Consider the following 17,743-nt stretch of genomic DNA (forward strand, 5'->3'; position numbering starts at 1 on the left):
AGTTTACATGCTTTCCCCGTGTCTTCATAGAAGCTCCGGTTTCCTCGCACAGTCCAAAGATATGTAAGTCAGGTGAATCAGAGATATTAAATTACTCCTAGTTGTGAATGTGTGAATGAATGTGTCTATCTGTCTGTGTGTCTGCCCTGCGATGGACACCTGTTTAAGGTGTTTCCCTGCCTTCTGCTCAATGATCGCTGGGATAGGCTCCAGCCCCCCGGAACCCTAATTAGAATATGTGGCTTGGAAAATGAATGAATGAATGAATGAACAGATCAGCATGACCAAAATGGTTACTAAGTGCACACAATTCCAGGTGAAACCCCAACTACAAGTATACCTTGGTTTGCAGAGGTGGGCCTACAGAGCCTCTGGCTGTAGATGTGCGCAGCACTTGGCATGGACGAGGCTGCTGCAGCGTTGGAACGGGAGGAGGTAGAGGTGAATGACTGAATCCTCCTCAGCACCTTGGGTGGCTGTGGGGCAGTGCTCGGGCCTGGGGAAAAAGGCATCCAGCCCACACTCGGGGGCTGGGGCACCACGGAGGTGGAGGTGTTTGCTTGAGCTTGAGGTGGGTGTTGAAGCTTAGTCTTGGCTGTGGACTGTGCATAGGATGGGGGCTGTGGAGGAGGTGGTGGTGGCGGACAGTGGAGAGGCAGGGACTCTGGGGAAGGACAGCAGTGCTGCAGGTGGATACGGGTGAAGTCTAACGTGGAGGGGAAGCTGGACGAGTGCTGAGAAGCCTGAACCTTTGGCTGGGATTTGCTGCTTCTCAGTACTGCTTGCAGGTCTGCAGGTAATGTCGGAACAGAAGGCTGACCTCCAGTGGCTCTAGGGTCTGGGTCTGTGCCAACTTTGCCTGTGGAGAGTGAGGACTCTGAGGCACTGGAACTCTCTCTGGCCACCGGCAGAACTGTTAGGAGGGGGAGAAAAGCCAGAGCTCCTTTATTGCCAGTTAGTCATTCCATGACTCTGACACATATTTGTTTTCCCCAGATGATGGCTAATCTTTTGAAGATGACCTTTTGTTGACTCCTTATGACTCAGTGAGTTTCTCCCTTTACTTCATGCTGCTCAAAAGGCAAAAAAAATAACACTAACCAGAAGGCAAGAAATATGGATGTAACTCACTTTTAGTGTTTTCACATTTAACCAGCTCAGCTGAGGCATTTTTCTCCCAAATTTCTTTCTTGTTGCTACTAATGTTTGGCCCTAGGAAGACACTGGCTGATTTGTTTCTGTGTGTGTAAAATGTCAGAACTTCCTCCAAATCATTTTCACTGCAAAAAAAAAAAGAAAAAAAAAAGGACAAGAGATAAACATGTATAAAGCACATTGAGATCACTGCTCAGTCACAGTAGCATATGTAATCGAAACAGTGAGGAGCCAAGCCTTGAACAATAGGAGTAGTGGTTGCCAACTCACTAACCTTGCTTCAGTGATGTACTCCTGAAATACCCTGGGGTTGATATAACGCTTCTCCTCTTTGCAATTCTCCTGTTTCTTCACCATGTACTCAGTCTCCTGTGTTGATAAGAATAAGTAGGGCACCAAGTATGTTCTGATGTTTGCACGGGAGAAAGAAGCATTTCCCCAACATGTACCACTCGGTGCTCATCTTAACAAAAACATTTGCTATTTGATAGTCACATAACATCACTAGATCATATCAACAGGTGTACTGTATCTGATAGTGAATGAGAAGGGGTGGCAAAACAATTTCTTCTATTGGCGTATATGAATGGGTACCTTGTTGTAACAGTGGATGAACTCCCCTAGCTGGTGAGAAAGGAGGCGTCTGCGGTCTTGGAGTGGTAGCTGACAACTTGGCAGAACCATCTTCATGTCTTGTTGAAGGTTGCTGGCTGCCCTCTTCAGGAAGCGAATCACCAGCTCCTGGACATGACAAAAAATAAAAAATAAAAATAACATACAAGAGAGATGTTCTGCTGTTACTGCCCTGAAACATCAATATATCTACAGTCAAAGTGACTGTCTGTTTGCTGTATTCTCTATGTTTGATGTCACTTGAAACCTTAAAACCTTTGAATTCACTTACCCAGAGAATGACATGTGCTCACTTTCATTTTTCCCAAATGTTTGAGGCCAACAATGATGTTGACGATGACAGTGTTTGCTGTTCCAATGCATGGACAAGACTTTCTAATCCGCGTAACTTTGATTCTGACTGAATTTTATTTTCCATGCAGCCGCAAATTATGTGCACATGTTAACACTTAATACTATGCTATTTGTCAGTTACATTTAACTGAATCAAATGAAAAGTCATGCATAGATAAACACAGAACAACACACAAGGGTATCCTACACCGTTAGAGAAATTCCTACAACAGATGGTTATCATGATACCATTTGGTCGTTGTCTTTCTCTGGCAAAGCTGGAGTGATGTTTGCACTGCTCTCTGCCAAGAGCCTGTGCTGGACCCGCCGCAGGTAGGAGGAAAAGGCCATCCGGGCCTGTACTTTACTGGACAACAGAAATGGGTGGCGAGATGGGTGAAATGAATGACTGAGGTTATCAGGAGATCACCAGAGAGAATATTTTAAGAGGAAAGAAATTGCAAAGGTATACCAATGGATAACATCGATTGAGAACACATACCGCCCCCCCCCCACATACACACACTCCATCTTTTTTCTTTTTTTAATTCTCCGACAGTTGTTAATAAATAATCTCAGCTGGGGCACCAGCCAGTTCCCTTGGAACCGACATTGAATGTTGTTTTTAGCCTTTTGGAATCTCTAATACGTGTGTTACAATAGGGAGCACAAGCAATGACACACATTCCATTTGCTGACTTGGAAAACAAAAACAGGTATGCATCACTACCAGCCAAAAGTTGTTGGAGCACAGTGTGACTTGTCCTGTGCCAGCATCACAATGATGAACTGTTTTCATGGCCTGAGTGAACCTGATAAGGGTACTGTCAGTACACTGAGGTGGAAAAAAAGTGTTTTGGAAAAAGCTGTCAAACATAAACAATGATATACTGTACTATAATTGCCCAGCTCCTTGCACAGTCCTGGCAAGCACTAAGGAATTTCTACAAACTCAGACTTGCTATTGTAATTCCTTCTCAAATTATAATTTTCAGGACCACTATTAAAATTAATGAGAGGCTAGAGTGTTTGATGCAAGTTAGAAGTATGTAGCATTTCATAAACAGCATTTTGAAAGTACAAAACAATGATAGCTGAAGTAACATATTGCATAATAGAACATAGTGGGTAGCTTTTAAACTCCTCCAAGTACAAAAAAAAAAGACAATCTGACTTCAGCAATTTGCAAGCCGATCACAGGCAGTTTGTCAAACAGCAGTCTACATGGAATTCAAACCTTGGACAAGGTATGGTGGTCGTGGGAACCCTGATCTTCCACAATGAGAGCTAGATAGACTCAGAAGAGTCATGCTCAAAACAGACCAATCAAAAATGCCTTAGCCTATGAGAAGCTGTAAGGAGTCTAAATTTTCTTCCCAGCTCTTCTGGCTGGTGCCTAAGTACACCTCATATTTCTCCTGTTGAAAGAGGATGGGAGGAGGGAAACTGGGAAAAGGGGATGGTGTAAGGGAGCTAGGGGAGGAGAAGGCTGCCAATGGAAGCAGCAGTCCTGGGTGCAGACTGACCTGAGGTCCCAGCCCTGCTGGAGGATGTCGAGCAGGCTGAATTTGGGATTGGTGCTGCACACGGCTGTCTCTGGGGCATCACTACGAATGCACTCCTGTGGGGTGACCGCTGGTTCATTCTGCACCACTATCTGAGCCTTATGTAAGACAGGGTCCTGAGCTTGCCTTTGATCCTTTCTTTCCTCCTGGACACACTTCTCTTCCTCTTTGACATCTTCACCACTGCTCTCAGTAGGGGAGGCCTTGCATTCCCTCTCTGATGTATATTGCACCATGGGGAAAGACAAATGTCACTTACAGCTGTGTGTCTTGTTGGACATAATACACATACAGGAAAAATGGCTCTTATTGGTCCTGCAATGAAATGCACTCAGTCAGAATCATGTTTAGCCAATCTCATCCCACCAAAGGGGAGCTCTTTACTGGAACTAAGGGAGTGCGAGGGCCTGAATTCATCCAGCTGAGCTACAATGGGCTTGGTCTTGAGAATTTATGCAAAGTATGTTGAGATGAGCCAGAATGCGTTGGGCTTACCAGATTTCCTCTTGCCCACGGCAGAGTGCCGAGCTGAGTGGTACTGTCTCCTCTTACGTGCCTCCAAAGACAGCAACTTCCTCTCGTACTGGAACACGTGACAGGAATGAAACATGTCCGCCTGCAGCTGCATGTCACCATTGATGTTCCTGAGACAGAGACAGATCGGGTCAAAAGAATGGTGCCGGTGTGCTGGCACAAGCACCGGCTTCCCACACCAACAGACATTTGAAGAGCCGAGATTAAGGCTAACAGCTCTCAACTGGTTGAGAGATGACGTACTGAAGCCCATTCTGAGAGTAAGTAATGTGTTTAAAAGTATTTTCTCTCTCTAGAGTTGCTGAGGGAAGAGAGGTTGGTCAACCAAAGTGTGTGTATGTATGTGAGTATAGGGTTTGTGTGGGTTGAGTGTGAGTGTGTGTGGGTTGTGAGTGTGTGTCTGGTGGGGTGTCCGTGATACCAATTGTGGTCTTGCGGAAAGAGACAGTCTCTCTCTGGTTATCAAAGTACTAATACAAAAAAAATAAAAATAATAATGATTGCGTCCCCAGATAAAATTGGTCAGTGGTGAAACTGGTGGCTGAAGTTTGAAAGTCCACACTGATTGTAAATTACATAAGTGTATGGTTTATTTGATTACACATAGTTTGGTATGATAAAATGTACAGGTCAACCCTCTTTTCCTTTCTGCCCCCCAAAAAGCATTCACATGGCCACAAACTGGAAAACCTGACTGTGTGATATTGGTGTCCAAATTTTTTTTTTTTTTTACTGTTCCTCTCACCTATCCAGTCAAAAGACCAAACAAACACCACGTCAGAATCCAACCATTCCCACAAAGTGATGGAGAGGCTGTTCCCCAATCCCGACCACAATGGAAATGCTTACCTTCCATGGAAAAGTCTGCTCGCCAGCATAGAATTCATCGATGTTTTGAACTCTATATATCCACTGAGAGAAAGAGATAATAACCAAATTACAATGATCATAACTACAGGAGCCTGATTGAGCGTTGACAGCCCTATTTGAAGGAGATGTGTTAAATGGGAATTCTGTAATACAGCCACTCTGAAAGCAGTCACTGTTAAATGTCCTAAAATGTTCCCAGACCACTCAATAACATGCTTTTAAAAAACCACTAAATCCCCACTACTAACAGTCCCATAAAGCTAATCAAGCAGCAAATCCCCCATATAGGAATATGGACTGTAAGCAAAAAAAAAAAAAAAAAAAAAAAGGATTTCCTCTCAAACAGGGCCTTAAATGCCATTTAAACCTGGGATGTGAACCATACTTGGGGGGGGGGGCATATCATATAGAGCTACAAAGTCCATAAATACCTCCTGACAAGTAACGTATAGTAAACCTGAGCATATGCTTTGGTCTGGTGGTTGCTGCAGAAACATTCTGGAAGAGGGACTATTGTTTGGCATCGACTGTTGATTGTGCTCAGTTAGCCTAAATATCCCAAATCAAATTTGTTCATAAGCGGAAAATGGATAGAGGGATAAGAGTAATGAGCCAAATTATGGAAAATAGTCTGAAAGGAATCACTGGGGGTCACAGTTTGTCCTCTCTTGGCTGTGCTTACCCGTAAAGCCCCCAGGTCTCTGGTGTAGGAAAGATTCTGATGAAACCTCCTCGTCTCTCATTCTCCTCCTTTATCCTCCTCAGTACTTTGATCTGACAATTAGGACAGAGAAGATGGGAGAAGCTCTCAAGAAGACACTATTGTTTCAAAGAGTCAAAACACACTCCTTAGTCTGACAGCATGCACTGAGGGTGTCGGAGATCCATCACTGATAGTATGTGGTTACCTCCTCAGCAGTCAGGCCAAGAGTGCTGTCTCCCTGACCTGGTTTGCATCCCAGCTTTTCCTCAACTCCCTCGGCCTCTTGGTTAGTGGCTGACACTGGTCTCTGCCGCTGAAGGAAAGGGGGGATTAAAGTATATTGATAAAGCTTGTGTGCTGCTTATCCACTTTCCAACATAAAATCTAATCAAATATGCAAAGATTTGAGTGCTTTATTATCAGAATCAGGATAATGTTTATTGGCCATGTAGGTTTGCACAAACATTGAAACTGACTCTGGTTTCGTGGCTCTCTCTTATCTGTATGTATTCAACAACAGGTTTCATTCCTAAGATCATGCATAAGTAATCCCCTTCTACTGATAAAACTGAAGCAAAAATCATGAAATTTAAATATAAACAGTTTTAAAAATGGAAAATGCAACTACTATCCCACCCAGTTACAAAAAAGACACTTTTTTTTTGTTATTCGCTGGTATTCCTGGCAGCCTCTCCTGCTGCATGCACTACCGGGGCGTGATTGACGACTTTGGCATGCAGGTTTGTGCTGGGGCCAGACAGCAGGGCATAACCCCACAGGATCACATAGAGAATTTGTCATCTAAATAGTGGGGGGATTACATTTAATTTGTCTGATACGGCTGGGGGGATACAATTGCAGCCAAAGAGTGACAGGGCTTAATCCCCTCGGAAAAAAACTCAACTGTTGCCTCTGAAAAGAGTGGAGGGAGAAGACAGGTTCTCCAGAAATCCCCATGGTTCTTAAAATGTGATGGTTTAGAAGTGGGCTTGTTTTATCCATGTCTGGAGACAGTGGCTAAGAACAAAGACACTGCACAGAGGAAATCCTGGGATTCTGAGTCAAGTGCTGCACTGCAGCATTTAAACCACAGGCTTGCCAAGGCCACTTCGCTAATGTAATGAGCATTCTATTAGAAACAGCATTAGAAATCAATAAAAGCCATCTGTCTGCCACTATGACAAATAGCAGTGCCATAGATAATCAAATTAGTGGAAGAAAGACAGAGAGACATAGTGGTATCCTTACCAATAATGTAACAGGCATCAGAGAGTGACAAAAGGGAGAAGGCAAAACAGAATTAATATGGATGAATTTGAAGTGAATTTACCACTCTGGTGTACACAGCGGCTGTGTGTACTGAGAAAGGCCGCTAAGAGGCAATGGGCAAGAGCAGTGAGTTGGGGGTGAACATCAGCCTCTATTCCAACATATCTCAGCATACACGAATGCACCAGCAGTCTCACAACCCCCAAACATGCACATTGAAACACTGAAGTGTTGTTTGTGTATGTCTAAACAGGCCTTTTAAACAATATAAAAGGTGGGGTAGAAAACTGTCTGATTTGGTAATCTCCCTCCAGTAGAGCTTGAGCCAAAGCTGGGTGCAGTATTTGACTAAAGGGAGCCAAGTGCATTAGTGTTTTGTGGCATCATTAGGCAATAGGGCCTAGTGAGAGCATTACTCACTTGATTAGAAATGATAAAACAATCAGCCAAAGAGTGTAGCACTCAGAAAGTGATGTCACTCAAAAGACTAACTGCATTAACAGTTGTTTTTCATTACAGTGAATTTTCCATGAGGGTAAGAGAGCAGCTCAGTGGCATTGACTAGAATGTATGCTATCATACGGGGAGACAAAGCAGGATAGGGAAAGTTTTTATGACAAATCATTTGAGTAAATTAGCCATTTGAATTTATCACCTGTGTGTATAATGAGTACATACGTGCATTGCTAAGTGTGCATGTAAGTGCCTATGCAAGTGGCTGTGTGTCTATTACCTGAGTTCTTTGGGCTGGATGTTTGAGGCTGGATTCAAGGCTGAACCGGTCAGAGCGTGGCTGTCTCAGAAGGGGGTTCTGACACACAATGCCTGTGGAGATGACAAGCAGAAAAAAAGTAAAAGCTATAAGGTTATACCGGTGAAATTGGACTCAACGAAAATTTATTCATTCCAATTCTCTGAGACCACTTCGGGCAGCATCAGTGAATATCAGTCACAATGATAAGAAAGACGAGTTTACATCTAATTTGTGCTGTCATGGTGTAAAAAAACAAAAAACAAAAACAAATTGTTTTTTGAGATTTTCAGGTTCATTTTCTTTTTCTGAGCTCATAAAGCAACTGTAATAGGAAATCCATTAGGACAGAAAATTTGAGATGATTATGAGCTAACAAGGCCAGTCTCCAACCCATTGTTTATGGATCAGCTCCAGGCTGTCCAGCATTATGCACTGGAAAGCATCACAGATAAAAATCTCAATATTCTGGTTTTCTGAATTGTTTAAGTCTTGTTTATGTTCACAAATGAATTAAAAGACCAAAAAATATGTTTGAAAACAAAAACACACAGAAAAACAAATACCATGATTTCTAGTGTAAAGTGAGTGTCATGAAACAAAGCATTTAAATGAAACCTAATTTCTTTGTTCAAGACAGTGCAAGCAACCGAAGTAGGATGTGAAGAGCATTGAAGCAACGAATTATGTTGATCCCACAATAAATATGTCTGTGAAACTTTGTCTCAGGACATGAATTTCAAGAGGCAGCATCATTAATATCTCCCACACGCCCATTACATAGCTGCTCCCTCTGTACAATGGTAACTGACAGCAAAAATATAAGTTAGTGAACCATGTTAACATCTTATCTTTCTTTCACATTCGAAGTGAATTAATTGACAGCTTTGACCCCGAGGCTATTTGTACTAACTCATCAAAGCCATCAGGTAAGAATCAAGCCCCTGCCACGTTCTTGCCTAAACGCTGCAATTATTACAAACATGGCTGACACATAACTGACAGCTACACACCGGGGGAAAATGAATGCTAATGGCATGCTGTCATTATTTACAGGGCTGGGATGCAGCCAAAGTGTTATCAGCACCGGGGGTTTGTTTGGTGAATAATAGATGGGCTATGTTTTACATGCCACTGCTCATTTTCCCCAGGCCCACACTAATGCCTCAGTCCAAAGATAACTGGCAATTTATGATTCTCCTCTCTCATTTAATGAGCGGGAGGGGAGGGGTTTCAAGCCACAGCCTGGCCCAAACTCACACACATGCACACATGCGCGCACGCGCACACGCACGCGCACACACACACACATATACACACACACACACACACACACACACACACACAAATGCATGCAAACATACACTTAAGCCACTCCCTCTGTGTCGTTAAATATTAGTCCACAAACAGATTCAAAATGGCTTAGCGTCAGCCCTAGACAGAGGCCTGCTGGCCAATGGGCTCTCTGGATACCATGGATGGCAAGGAGCAGAAAACAGAAGATCAAGTCTCGGTGAAGACTCATGATATGTATAAATCTAAAGCTGAGATCATATCTGTCAGTCTTGTACTACATATGTACTTGTCAAGTCCAATCTATCACTAAAAGATCCGATTGTCAGATCACGGTCTATGAGACTGTCCTTGTGCATGCAAATGTTGGTGGGGAAGACATGAGATTCTTCTCAGGTGAAAACTTGTATTTAATCAAAATATTTCTAAGAGCTCGCCACTACATTAGAATGCAATAATTTTGCAGGGAGGAAGGTGCAACAAAGACATATCTCACTTTCTGCTGCACATACTGTTGTATAAACAGTGTTGATCTCCGCCTTCGGCTAAGCATTTTTATGTCTGCATGACGAGGATTGCTTTAGCTTGACAAAGCAAGATCTAGTTTCTCAACAGAGCTTAACGACTCCAAAACAACCAAGTCCTCTGTTGACAATTTCCCCCGCAAGTCATTTAATGTCAATTAATAATGGCTGTGGTTTTTGCACAATTCTGAAGCCCCATTATGGAGCCATCCAGCTATTTTCTAATGCAGTTTGTGCAGTTAACTGGTGGAATGTGGGACGGATATTTAAGTGTAAAACAATAGCTGACTGTCTCCACAGGCTGGAAACCTCTCCTTGGTTAATAGAAAAGCCAATTATCTTCTGTGCCTTTAGAACGAGGCTGCACTGAGGAGCGCTAATAACTTGGAGACACTGGGCTAAGAAACGAGCACAGTGGAACCTGCTGCAGGCTAAATCCTGGAGAGTGAAGGAACCTCTGCCAAGAGGCTTTCCTTCCACATTGGTGTTCCAAGAGTGAACTAGGCCCTAACTCAAGAGCAGGTAAAGGCCAAGTTCACGGGAAACACAATGGAGAGCAGCACGTGAATAGCAGTACCACAGATAACATGATGCACCTGATGGTTTATACGTGGTTAGAAGGGTAGGATGACTCTCTGGTTACAGACCTTCATGTATCCAGAATATGAGAAGTTTGGTCCCCACTATAAACTCAGTTCCATATTTTCTTTAATTAGATTACTGATACACCTACCTGGTCTCTCAGAATAACTTGTTTAGGGAAAAGCGTGTGAGCCAAATAGCAACAAAATATTTTAAAGACCAAAATGAAAAAAACAAAAAACAAAAACAAAAGGAACTTAGAAGATTTTAGTATGATGAAGTGGAGACACCAGAAGAAACCTGTTGGATTCTCCCCAAGTACTATTTAGACACTGAATCAGCATGAACTCACCAACGAGAGAAAACATGTCCGATATCATGCTGGCCTTTATCTTCAGATCCAGAGGTGCATCACTGAAAATAAAATAATAATCATTTCAATCAGGATATCCAACACAAGTATAAACACACATGCGAGCACAGAGATACACTACCCCACACGCAAAAACACACTTAAGTTAAATGGAAAACTTTGTTTTACAGCGAACAGTTGTTGTAAGAAGAAATGGATGTACTGGACTGGTCGACCCTGAAGACAATGACTAGTGACATTTCTAGAGAAGGAATTAGACAAGACAGACAGGCTCTTACTTACAAACTGTAGATAAGTGCAGGCCTAAGAACTATTTCTTTATGTACACTAGCAACTACATTACTAAGGCTTATTTTTTCCACAACGCTAACTAGAGTATGGTAATGCATGTCTGGGAAGAGCACAAGAAAGTTACATATTCCAAGAAAAACACTTGTTTGAATTGGTGGGTGAAAGATGTTTTCAGCAAGCGGTTCTCCTGTAACAACAGTTGAGAGGATCAAATGATTTAACCGTCCTGGCATTCCTTTCTACGGTGAGCTGATAGGATGGCATCACTCACCAGGCCAGGGAGGGAGAGAGGTTCACCTCCAGCAGCCAGGGCTTGAGGTTGGAGTCAATGAGCACGTCAAAGCCATACAGCTCTGCAGAGGTGTGTGTGTGTGGGGGGGGGGGGGGGGAGAGATGAATCATTAGATTATCACCACACTCTGGGAGATCGAGAGGCAAAGTAAGAGGCCTCCCTCTGGGGCCTTCACACTGTAGTATATGAATGATAAAACATTGAGATACAAACATCACAAGGGTACACAGTATTTCCAGTCTTATCATAGCCCCCACTATGCAGCATTTGGCAACATGGCCTGTGTCTTTCTGCTACTGATTACATGCATATTACATATCCAATCACTCAAGAGAGAGGGGGGAAAAAAACACACATCAAAGCCGGCTACTGAGGGATGGGCTGAATTACATTAGCTAAGTACATACATACACATTTCATCTCTACTGGAGCTGCTTCCATAAGGCCGTAGATCAAAAACAAATTGTGGCTGTGAAAATGTTCACGCATGTCGTCGATAATTCTTTCATTATTTGGAGGTTGTAGTCGACAATACTGTCATTACACATCAACAAGAAGGATTGGGGGGGGGGGGGGAGAGCGCTCTATTGTTCTGACAAAAAAAAACAACATTCGACATCATAAAGTGAGTCTTATTCAACTGAGGCAATGTAGATGAGTGATTATTATGGAGAAAATTTCTGACAGACTAAGAACTCCAAGCAAGTCAGAACTGGGAAGTTGGGGCCATCGCCATGTGAAAGGTACCTAGAAATGATATTTCATATAGTGGTCAGAAAAGTCTTGGTGGACAAACTGATTCGGTGCCCGGCCCGCCCATTTTTGTCTTGCTCCTTTTCCTTAGGTGTCAGAACCTTCACCACAACAGGGCTGGCCTATGAGCTGCTGTGAGAGCCGTCCTCACCACTCCCTCACACTGCTCTGGGGAGTGTCACCCAAGCTACGACCCGCGGGCCTCAGCTGCAGCCCGTGAGGGAAACCGCGGGATTTTACAGGGATAGGGCAAAGCATAGCCATAAAGCCGGAGGAAAAATCCTCCTAATGGCACTTCAAACGAACAGACTCTGTTTTGAGAACAGGCCAGAGGGCTAGAGTTTTCAAAGCTGCGCTAACCGACATTGTTTACTCAAGCATCTCAGGTCAATGCTAGTGTTAAGCACACAAAAGCCAGCATGACGGCGAGTGACGTCTTCACACCGCGCTTGGTTGAACGATAGGCTAATGACAGGCTGATAATGCTAGTTCAATGGAACAAGTTGCATTTATTAGGCTGTATATTACTTGCGGTTCATGTTTAAACTCTTATTTTGTAAGCCATTTCACAATGAAGCTGCTTATTAAAAGTTTCACCATCAACAAATTCCATCAGAAGATTGTCAGATAGTGCCGGCCTAGTTAGACGCCTCAGCTAATGCTTTTTGAGTCACAGGCGCAAACTGTGCTCTCAAATATCCCAAAATCCCATGCCGCCTCCATTTGATCTTTGAATCCAGACTGTCTCCACCTCTTCAAAACACACATTACTTTTACTCTTATTACAATGTCAATCTTAATTTCTGACAAGAATTTGGAGAAATACCAACCAAGAGCCCCATTTTGATTTTATTTAGCCTAATGCATGGGCCTGCTTTAAATGGGTATGGAGTTCGGAGTAATGTGATAGGGTCATGAGGTTCAAAATGATTAGTCTAACTACTAACTGTATACTCAAGATGGAACTGAACAAAGTTTGTCATACATCCCCAAGCCAAGACCAGCAACATAAGCTGCAAGAGCCATCTTTGAATTCTGAGGATAAGTTGGACCCCAAGCGCTGAACAGTAGTTGCAAAGAAAAACCCAAGATTTTCTTTTCCATTTGAATGGCTTATCCCAATCTTTACACTTTTTACATGGAAAAAAAAAGACATGCATGCTGTGAGAGAGGGAGGGAGAGAGAGAGAGAGAGAGAGAGAGAGAGAGAGAGAGAGAGAGAGAGAGAGAGAGAGAGAGAGAGAGAGAGAGAGAGAGGGAGAGAAACAGAATGAGAGAGTCATAAAGTATATTGTGTTAAGTTTTGGGGAAGGCAGCACTGGAATAAAATGGTTTGAGCCTGGAGAGCCTCATCAGTGGCACCACAACAACAGGGAAAAAGGAGGGGGGGACGGCACCACCTCACCAGCTCCCGACAAGCAGACTCCATGTGCTGCGCATTTTCCTCCAATTAGGAGCAGACTCCGTTCCTGCCCCATGAGCCCGCGGAGCCGCTCGCTGCTAGACACGTTTGTTCTGCGGCTCGACCGCTGCCGGGGGAGCGCTGTTTAATGTGCCCACAGAGAACCCACAACAAGCATCACAGACAGGGAGAGCAGAAGCAGCGAACCTCCACATCACACCCATTAAAGAGGGAGGGAAAGTTGAAAAAAAAAGAGAAAAAAATAAAGAAAAAGTGACAGAAGAAAGAATGGATGATGGAGAGGAGTGTTTTTTTACTGTTGGAAATTCCACCACTGCAAGAGAAAAACGAAAAACGCCCAAAAAAACAATGATCTTGCTGCCCCTGGCCACGCAGCTCGTTGGCCCACAATAACAACAACAGCAACATAAAGCATCTCCTTCATGTGTGTGTCTGTCGGTTGTTGACAAGGACAATTGGATTGTTGTTGCGTCATTCTGAGATGAACGATTGTTGTTGAGCTGCCGAAGAAAGCACGGCAGCTAGCTCGGAGCCAGAATCACGAAGCCGCCCCTAGGACAACAAGTAAAAACAGTCAACCATGTACAGCCTTATCTTGACAGAGGGGCCCTGATCCATATACCATCCTTAAAAAGGGACTTTTATAATTTCATAGCACCCATTCTATCATTGTAATCATCATCACAACCATCATCATCATGCCCATATTTTTGGTGCAGTGAAGCGTGGCTATCTGACAAATGTAGGACAGGGATAGTAGTTCACAAGGGGGGGGGGGGGGATCCAACCACACCGAGCACTTAATGAGGGACATTCAGTGAACACAGGACTAGTAAGTGGAATGTTTTGTGTGTAATAAAATAGGCCTTTGGCTTGGCTAATCAGATCTCAGTCAAAACATCTCGTAATCAGTATCCCTTGCTAAAAAGCCTGTCCATTAATCATAAGGCAGTGGTAAAGAGCTGCATGGGTGGCATTCTTTCTACACGCACATGTGCGTGCACACGCACGCGCGCGCACACACACACACACACTTCGCAATGAGAGGTACAAAAACCTGTTGTTGTTTTTTTATTCTTTCCCACATCAGAGATTAAAGAGCTATAAAAAAATGTGTTCCAATATACCCATTTAGATAGGCATTGCAATTTGAGCAAAAGGCAAAAATCCCATTTGAAAACAATAAACATTGTATTAAAGGCATTAAAAGTCATTAAAATAGCAAGGAATAATTTGCTACAAATTAAGATTATAACATACTTTACGGTCTTGTGTGGCTCCCATCCAAACAAGGCAAGGGTTGTGTAGAAAGGGAACAATGAGGGCTGTTCTGAGGACAAACTCACTGTTCTTACCCAAAGTTTTCACCACACGTCACAGCAGTGCAGTGTGTTGCTTTACCAGTTTACCAATACATGGCGAACTGCTGAGGCTTTTCTAAAAGGATGCCTTAGCCCTGTCTTTGTGTTTTGCAGACTGCAAAGGGGGAAAGCAAAGATGAGGATGGGAGGAAGGGAGAGGAGGAAAAGGCTGACAGGAGCTGGGAGAACACGGCTCCTCCGTGGTTTGGGTGGATTTATTTAAGAGAGAGAATAAAAAGAACGCACAGATACTAAACTGGACTGCTTGAAGCAAAAACAGACCTGCCCGCACTCTTGTTTTACGCTGGCTCCCACATGTCTCCATGTGTCTCTACACACACGCGTGAATGAACACACGCACACGCGTGTGCACACACACGCACACAAAACACTACATGCAACAGACCCACCTTGAGAGAGGCAGAAAAACAGAGGGTGGTCCTCTGGAACTGTCAGTGACTGTCTTTGGAAACTTAAGCCTGTAGACAGACTATGAATGCTGTAATTAACTTGCTTGGGGCCATCCGAAGACAACAAAATTACACTACATTGAAAAGTAAACTGATATTCTCCAACAGGCTTGTTCATAGCAGACCACAGTATTTTTTTGTCTCATTCTACAAAGACACGGCCCTAATTGCTTGTATTCAACACACTTATCGTGTTGCAGTGGTATGATCAAAGTACTGAATTTGACAATCTGTGCATTTATTTAGACTAATTTTCCAATATCACTCAAGAAATATAGTATACAGGCATGGCATGGCATGGCATGACGATACAATAGTACAATGCCTTCGTTTGTTGCAGAGTTAAAGAAAGGGTCAGCCACTTTAGAGTAACCCCATAAGCTTGTTGATTATGACAAACAAACCGGGATGTGCTAATATTAGCCAAAAACCCTATGGTTGTAAATAAACTCCCGTTTACTGTTGGTTTTTGCCATCTATGTAAATTCTGTTTCCAAGGTAATAGTTGGAATATTTTGTTCACTGATGTTTAAGGGACTTATCATGATCGGGACAAAAAGATGTATCTAAACAGCTTATCTAGAATCTAAACTGGGCTTTTGTCCAAAATACCTGGAAAATACAGTGAGTGAGAAAGTTCAATGAGTGAGAGGAAACCTGTTTTGTGCATTATTCTCATTCCAGAGTAATGTGTCATCTGGTTGTTGATTCATGTCCATCAGGCATGTATGAGGGCCAGATTAAGGCTCGCCAAGCCACCTCAGCTCATAAACACCAGCTCTGTCAACATTCACACTCTGGGCCCCTGTGGCTCCTCAACCAAGGAGTGATGCACAGGGCAGAGATAGTATCTTTATGGAGGCAATCAGTCAGATAGTGTGAATCCCCCCTGCCATACAACTGATTCAGCCCAAACAACCAGCAGTCAAGGGCCCTATTATGTCTAGAAAAGTTGTCAAAAATGCACAGCCCTCTATTTTTCTAATAACTGAGCATTGGAAGTGTAAGCAGGACAGAAAAAACACAGAAAAAGAATAGAAAACAGAGAGAAAAAGAGAACAAGAGTAGAAAGGAGAAAGAAAAGGGAGACAAGCACAAAGGGAGGCTCAGCCAGTGTGCTTGCATTCAAACCCCAATTCCAAGAGAATGCCAGAGACAGAGAGAGAGAGAGAGACAGAGAAAGAGCACAGATAATTAGTGCCAACACTAACATGGGTAATGGTTCTGAAATGGAGTTCACACAAGCCCGCTGCTAGGCTGGAGCAGCCAAGAAAATAGTCAGCCCAAATCAGACAGACCTGAATGGCAACAGAAAAGAGGAAGCAAATTCCTCAGTCAACAGGCCTTCCATAGCCAGGCAGCCAGTCAGAGAGCAGCAAAAGGCAGGAAGGCTCCACGCTCAGGAATGACTGTCTACAACCACAGCCCGTCTCAGTTTAGAAATAGCAGAGAGGAACTAGTAGACAATGAATCTGAAACTGAAAGGAAATCTGAAGGGCGTGGGAATGCGTGACTTCGTATAAAAGAAGGCAGAGAATTATCCTATATTTCAATAAAGGGGGTCTTGATGGGCTACAAGTCAAGCTGTAACTTCTGTTTCACCTGTTTCTATCTAAGGGGACGTAAAAACACTCATTCTCCTTCACACAGCAGAGCCACAACCAGCACGAAGGACAGGGCAGATGAAATGTAGTCACATGTAAACGAGATGCACTGCAGTCTCCAACTGTAGCAAGTACACTAATTCGTTCATCTTACACTTGTTGCTGTTGTACCAGGTGTCTGGGTTTGCACAGTGAAGAGGTGAATACAAAATTGGTCTGTCAATGACACACTCCATTTTCAGTTTGGTCCAAGAGGTTTGAGTGAGTGTAAGTCTATCAGAGAAATAAATTTTCACCATTCACTCTGGTCGATATGACCTTCCAATAGCCTTTAAATCTCCAACAGGCAAAAATATGTCTTATACTGTTCTGTAAACACACTGTATGTGGGGGAAGAGGACACTGCTAGTATTGGACAATAATACACTTAAGTATACTGATGGACCAGAACATTTTATGAGGAACAAGGGTGACAGTACCAAAGCAGTTGGTCCGGTAGGGAGCAAACATCTTACAGGCGGTGGCTATCTGTAGTTCAGCACTCAGCACAGCTTTGATGATGAGGTCTTCTACCTGGCTCATGAGTACTGAAAGAAGCATAACAGAAAAAAGTGGTTAGGATGGGTTGTGAGACTCAAGTCATAAATTTGCTTTTGAACTGGTATGCTCTACTTGATGGCTAAAACTGTCCAGCAGCTAATAAGGAAAGCCCTACTATGCTGCAAATTGGATACATTTCATGTTTTATCACATTTGCATAGATACTGAAACCAAGGAGAGTCAAAGGGATTAGGACAAAATGTAGCCTCAACTCACACGCGGTGTCTTTCCCTTCTTGCTTCAAATATCTCAACATCGCACTCATACTCCATTTGTTCCCATAATCCTCAACTTCAGGGTCATCACAACTGAAAAGGAACAAAAGAGAGTAAGAGACCGGGCTTTTCTAAAAGCTTGGGGAAAAA

The 17,743-nt window shown here is 43.2% G+C and overlaps 1 protein-coding gene across 1 annotated transcript in view; it reads right to left on the minus strand.

The window, feature by feature from the left end:
* Window positions 1-17,743, minus strand: part of ttll5 (tubulin tyrosine ligase-like family, member 5) — a 49,708-nt gene that overhangs the window by 24,527 nt on the left and 7,438 nt on the right. The window contains exons 10-25 of the mRNA XM_056296181.1: window positions 17,595-17,686; window positions 17,258-17,365; window positions 11,148-11,229; window positions 10,565-10,626; window positions 7,796-7,887; window positions 7,124-7,165; window positions 5,999-6,106; window positions 5,773-5,864; window positions 5,070-5,132; window positions 4,182-4,330; window positions 3,648-3,903; window positions 2,371-2,488; window positions 1,750-1,896; window positions 1,430-1,524; window positions 1,132-1,280; window positions 341-913 (exon numbers count right to left, since the gene is read on the minus strand). Of these exons, the coding sequence (XP_056152156.1) occupies window positions 341-913; window positions 1,132-1,280; window positions 1,430-1,524; window positions 1,750-1,896; window positions 2,371-2,488; window positions 3,648-3,903; window positions 4,182-4,330; window positions 5,070-5,132; window positions 5,773-5,864; window positions 5,999-6,106; window positions 7,124-7,165; window positions 7,796-7,887; window positions 10,565-10,626; window positions 11,148-11,229; window positions 17,258-17,365; window positions 17,595-17,686 (2,228 nt within the window). The remainder of the gene's footprint in view (window positions 1-340; window positions 914-1,131; window positions 1,281-1,429; window positions 1,525-1,749; window positions 1,897-2,370; window positions 2,489-3,647; window positions 3,904-4,181; window positions 4,331-5,069; window positions 5,133-5,772; window positions 5,865-5,998; window positions 6,107-7,123; window positions 7,166-7,795; window positions 7,888-10,564; window positions 10,627-11,147; window positions 11,230-17,257; window positions 17,366-17,594; window positions 17,687-17,743) is intronic.

This window comes from Lampris incognitus, chromosome 16 (genome assembly GCF_029633865.1).
Source record: "Lampris incognitus isolate fLamInc1 chromosome 16, fLamInc1.hap2, whole genome shotgun sequence".
Classification (NCBI taxonomy): Eukaryota; Metazoa; Chordata; class Actinopteri; order Lampriformes; family Lampridae; genus Lampris; species Lampris incognitus.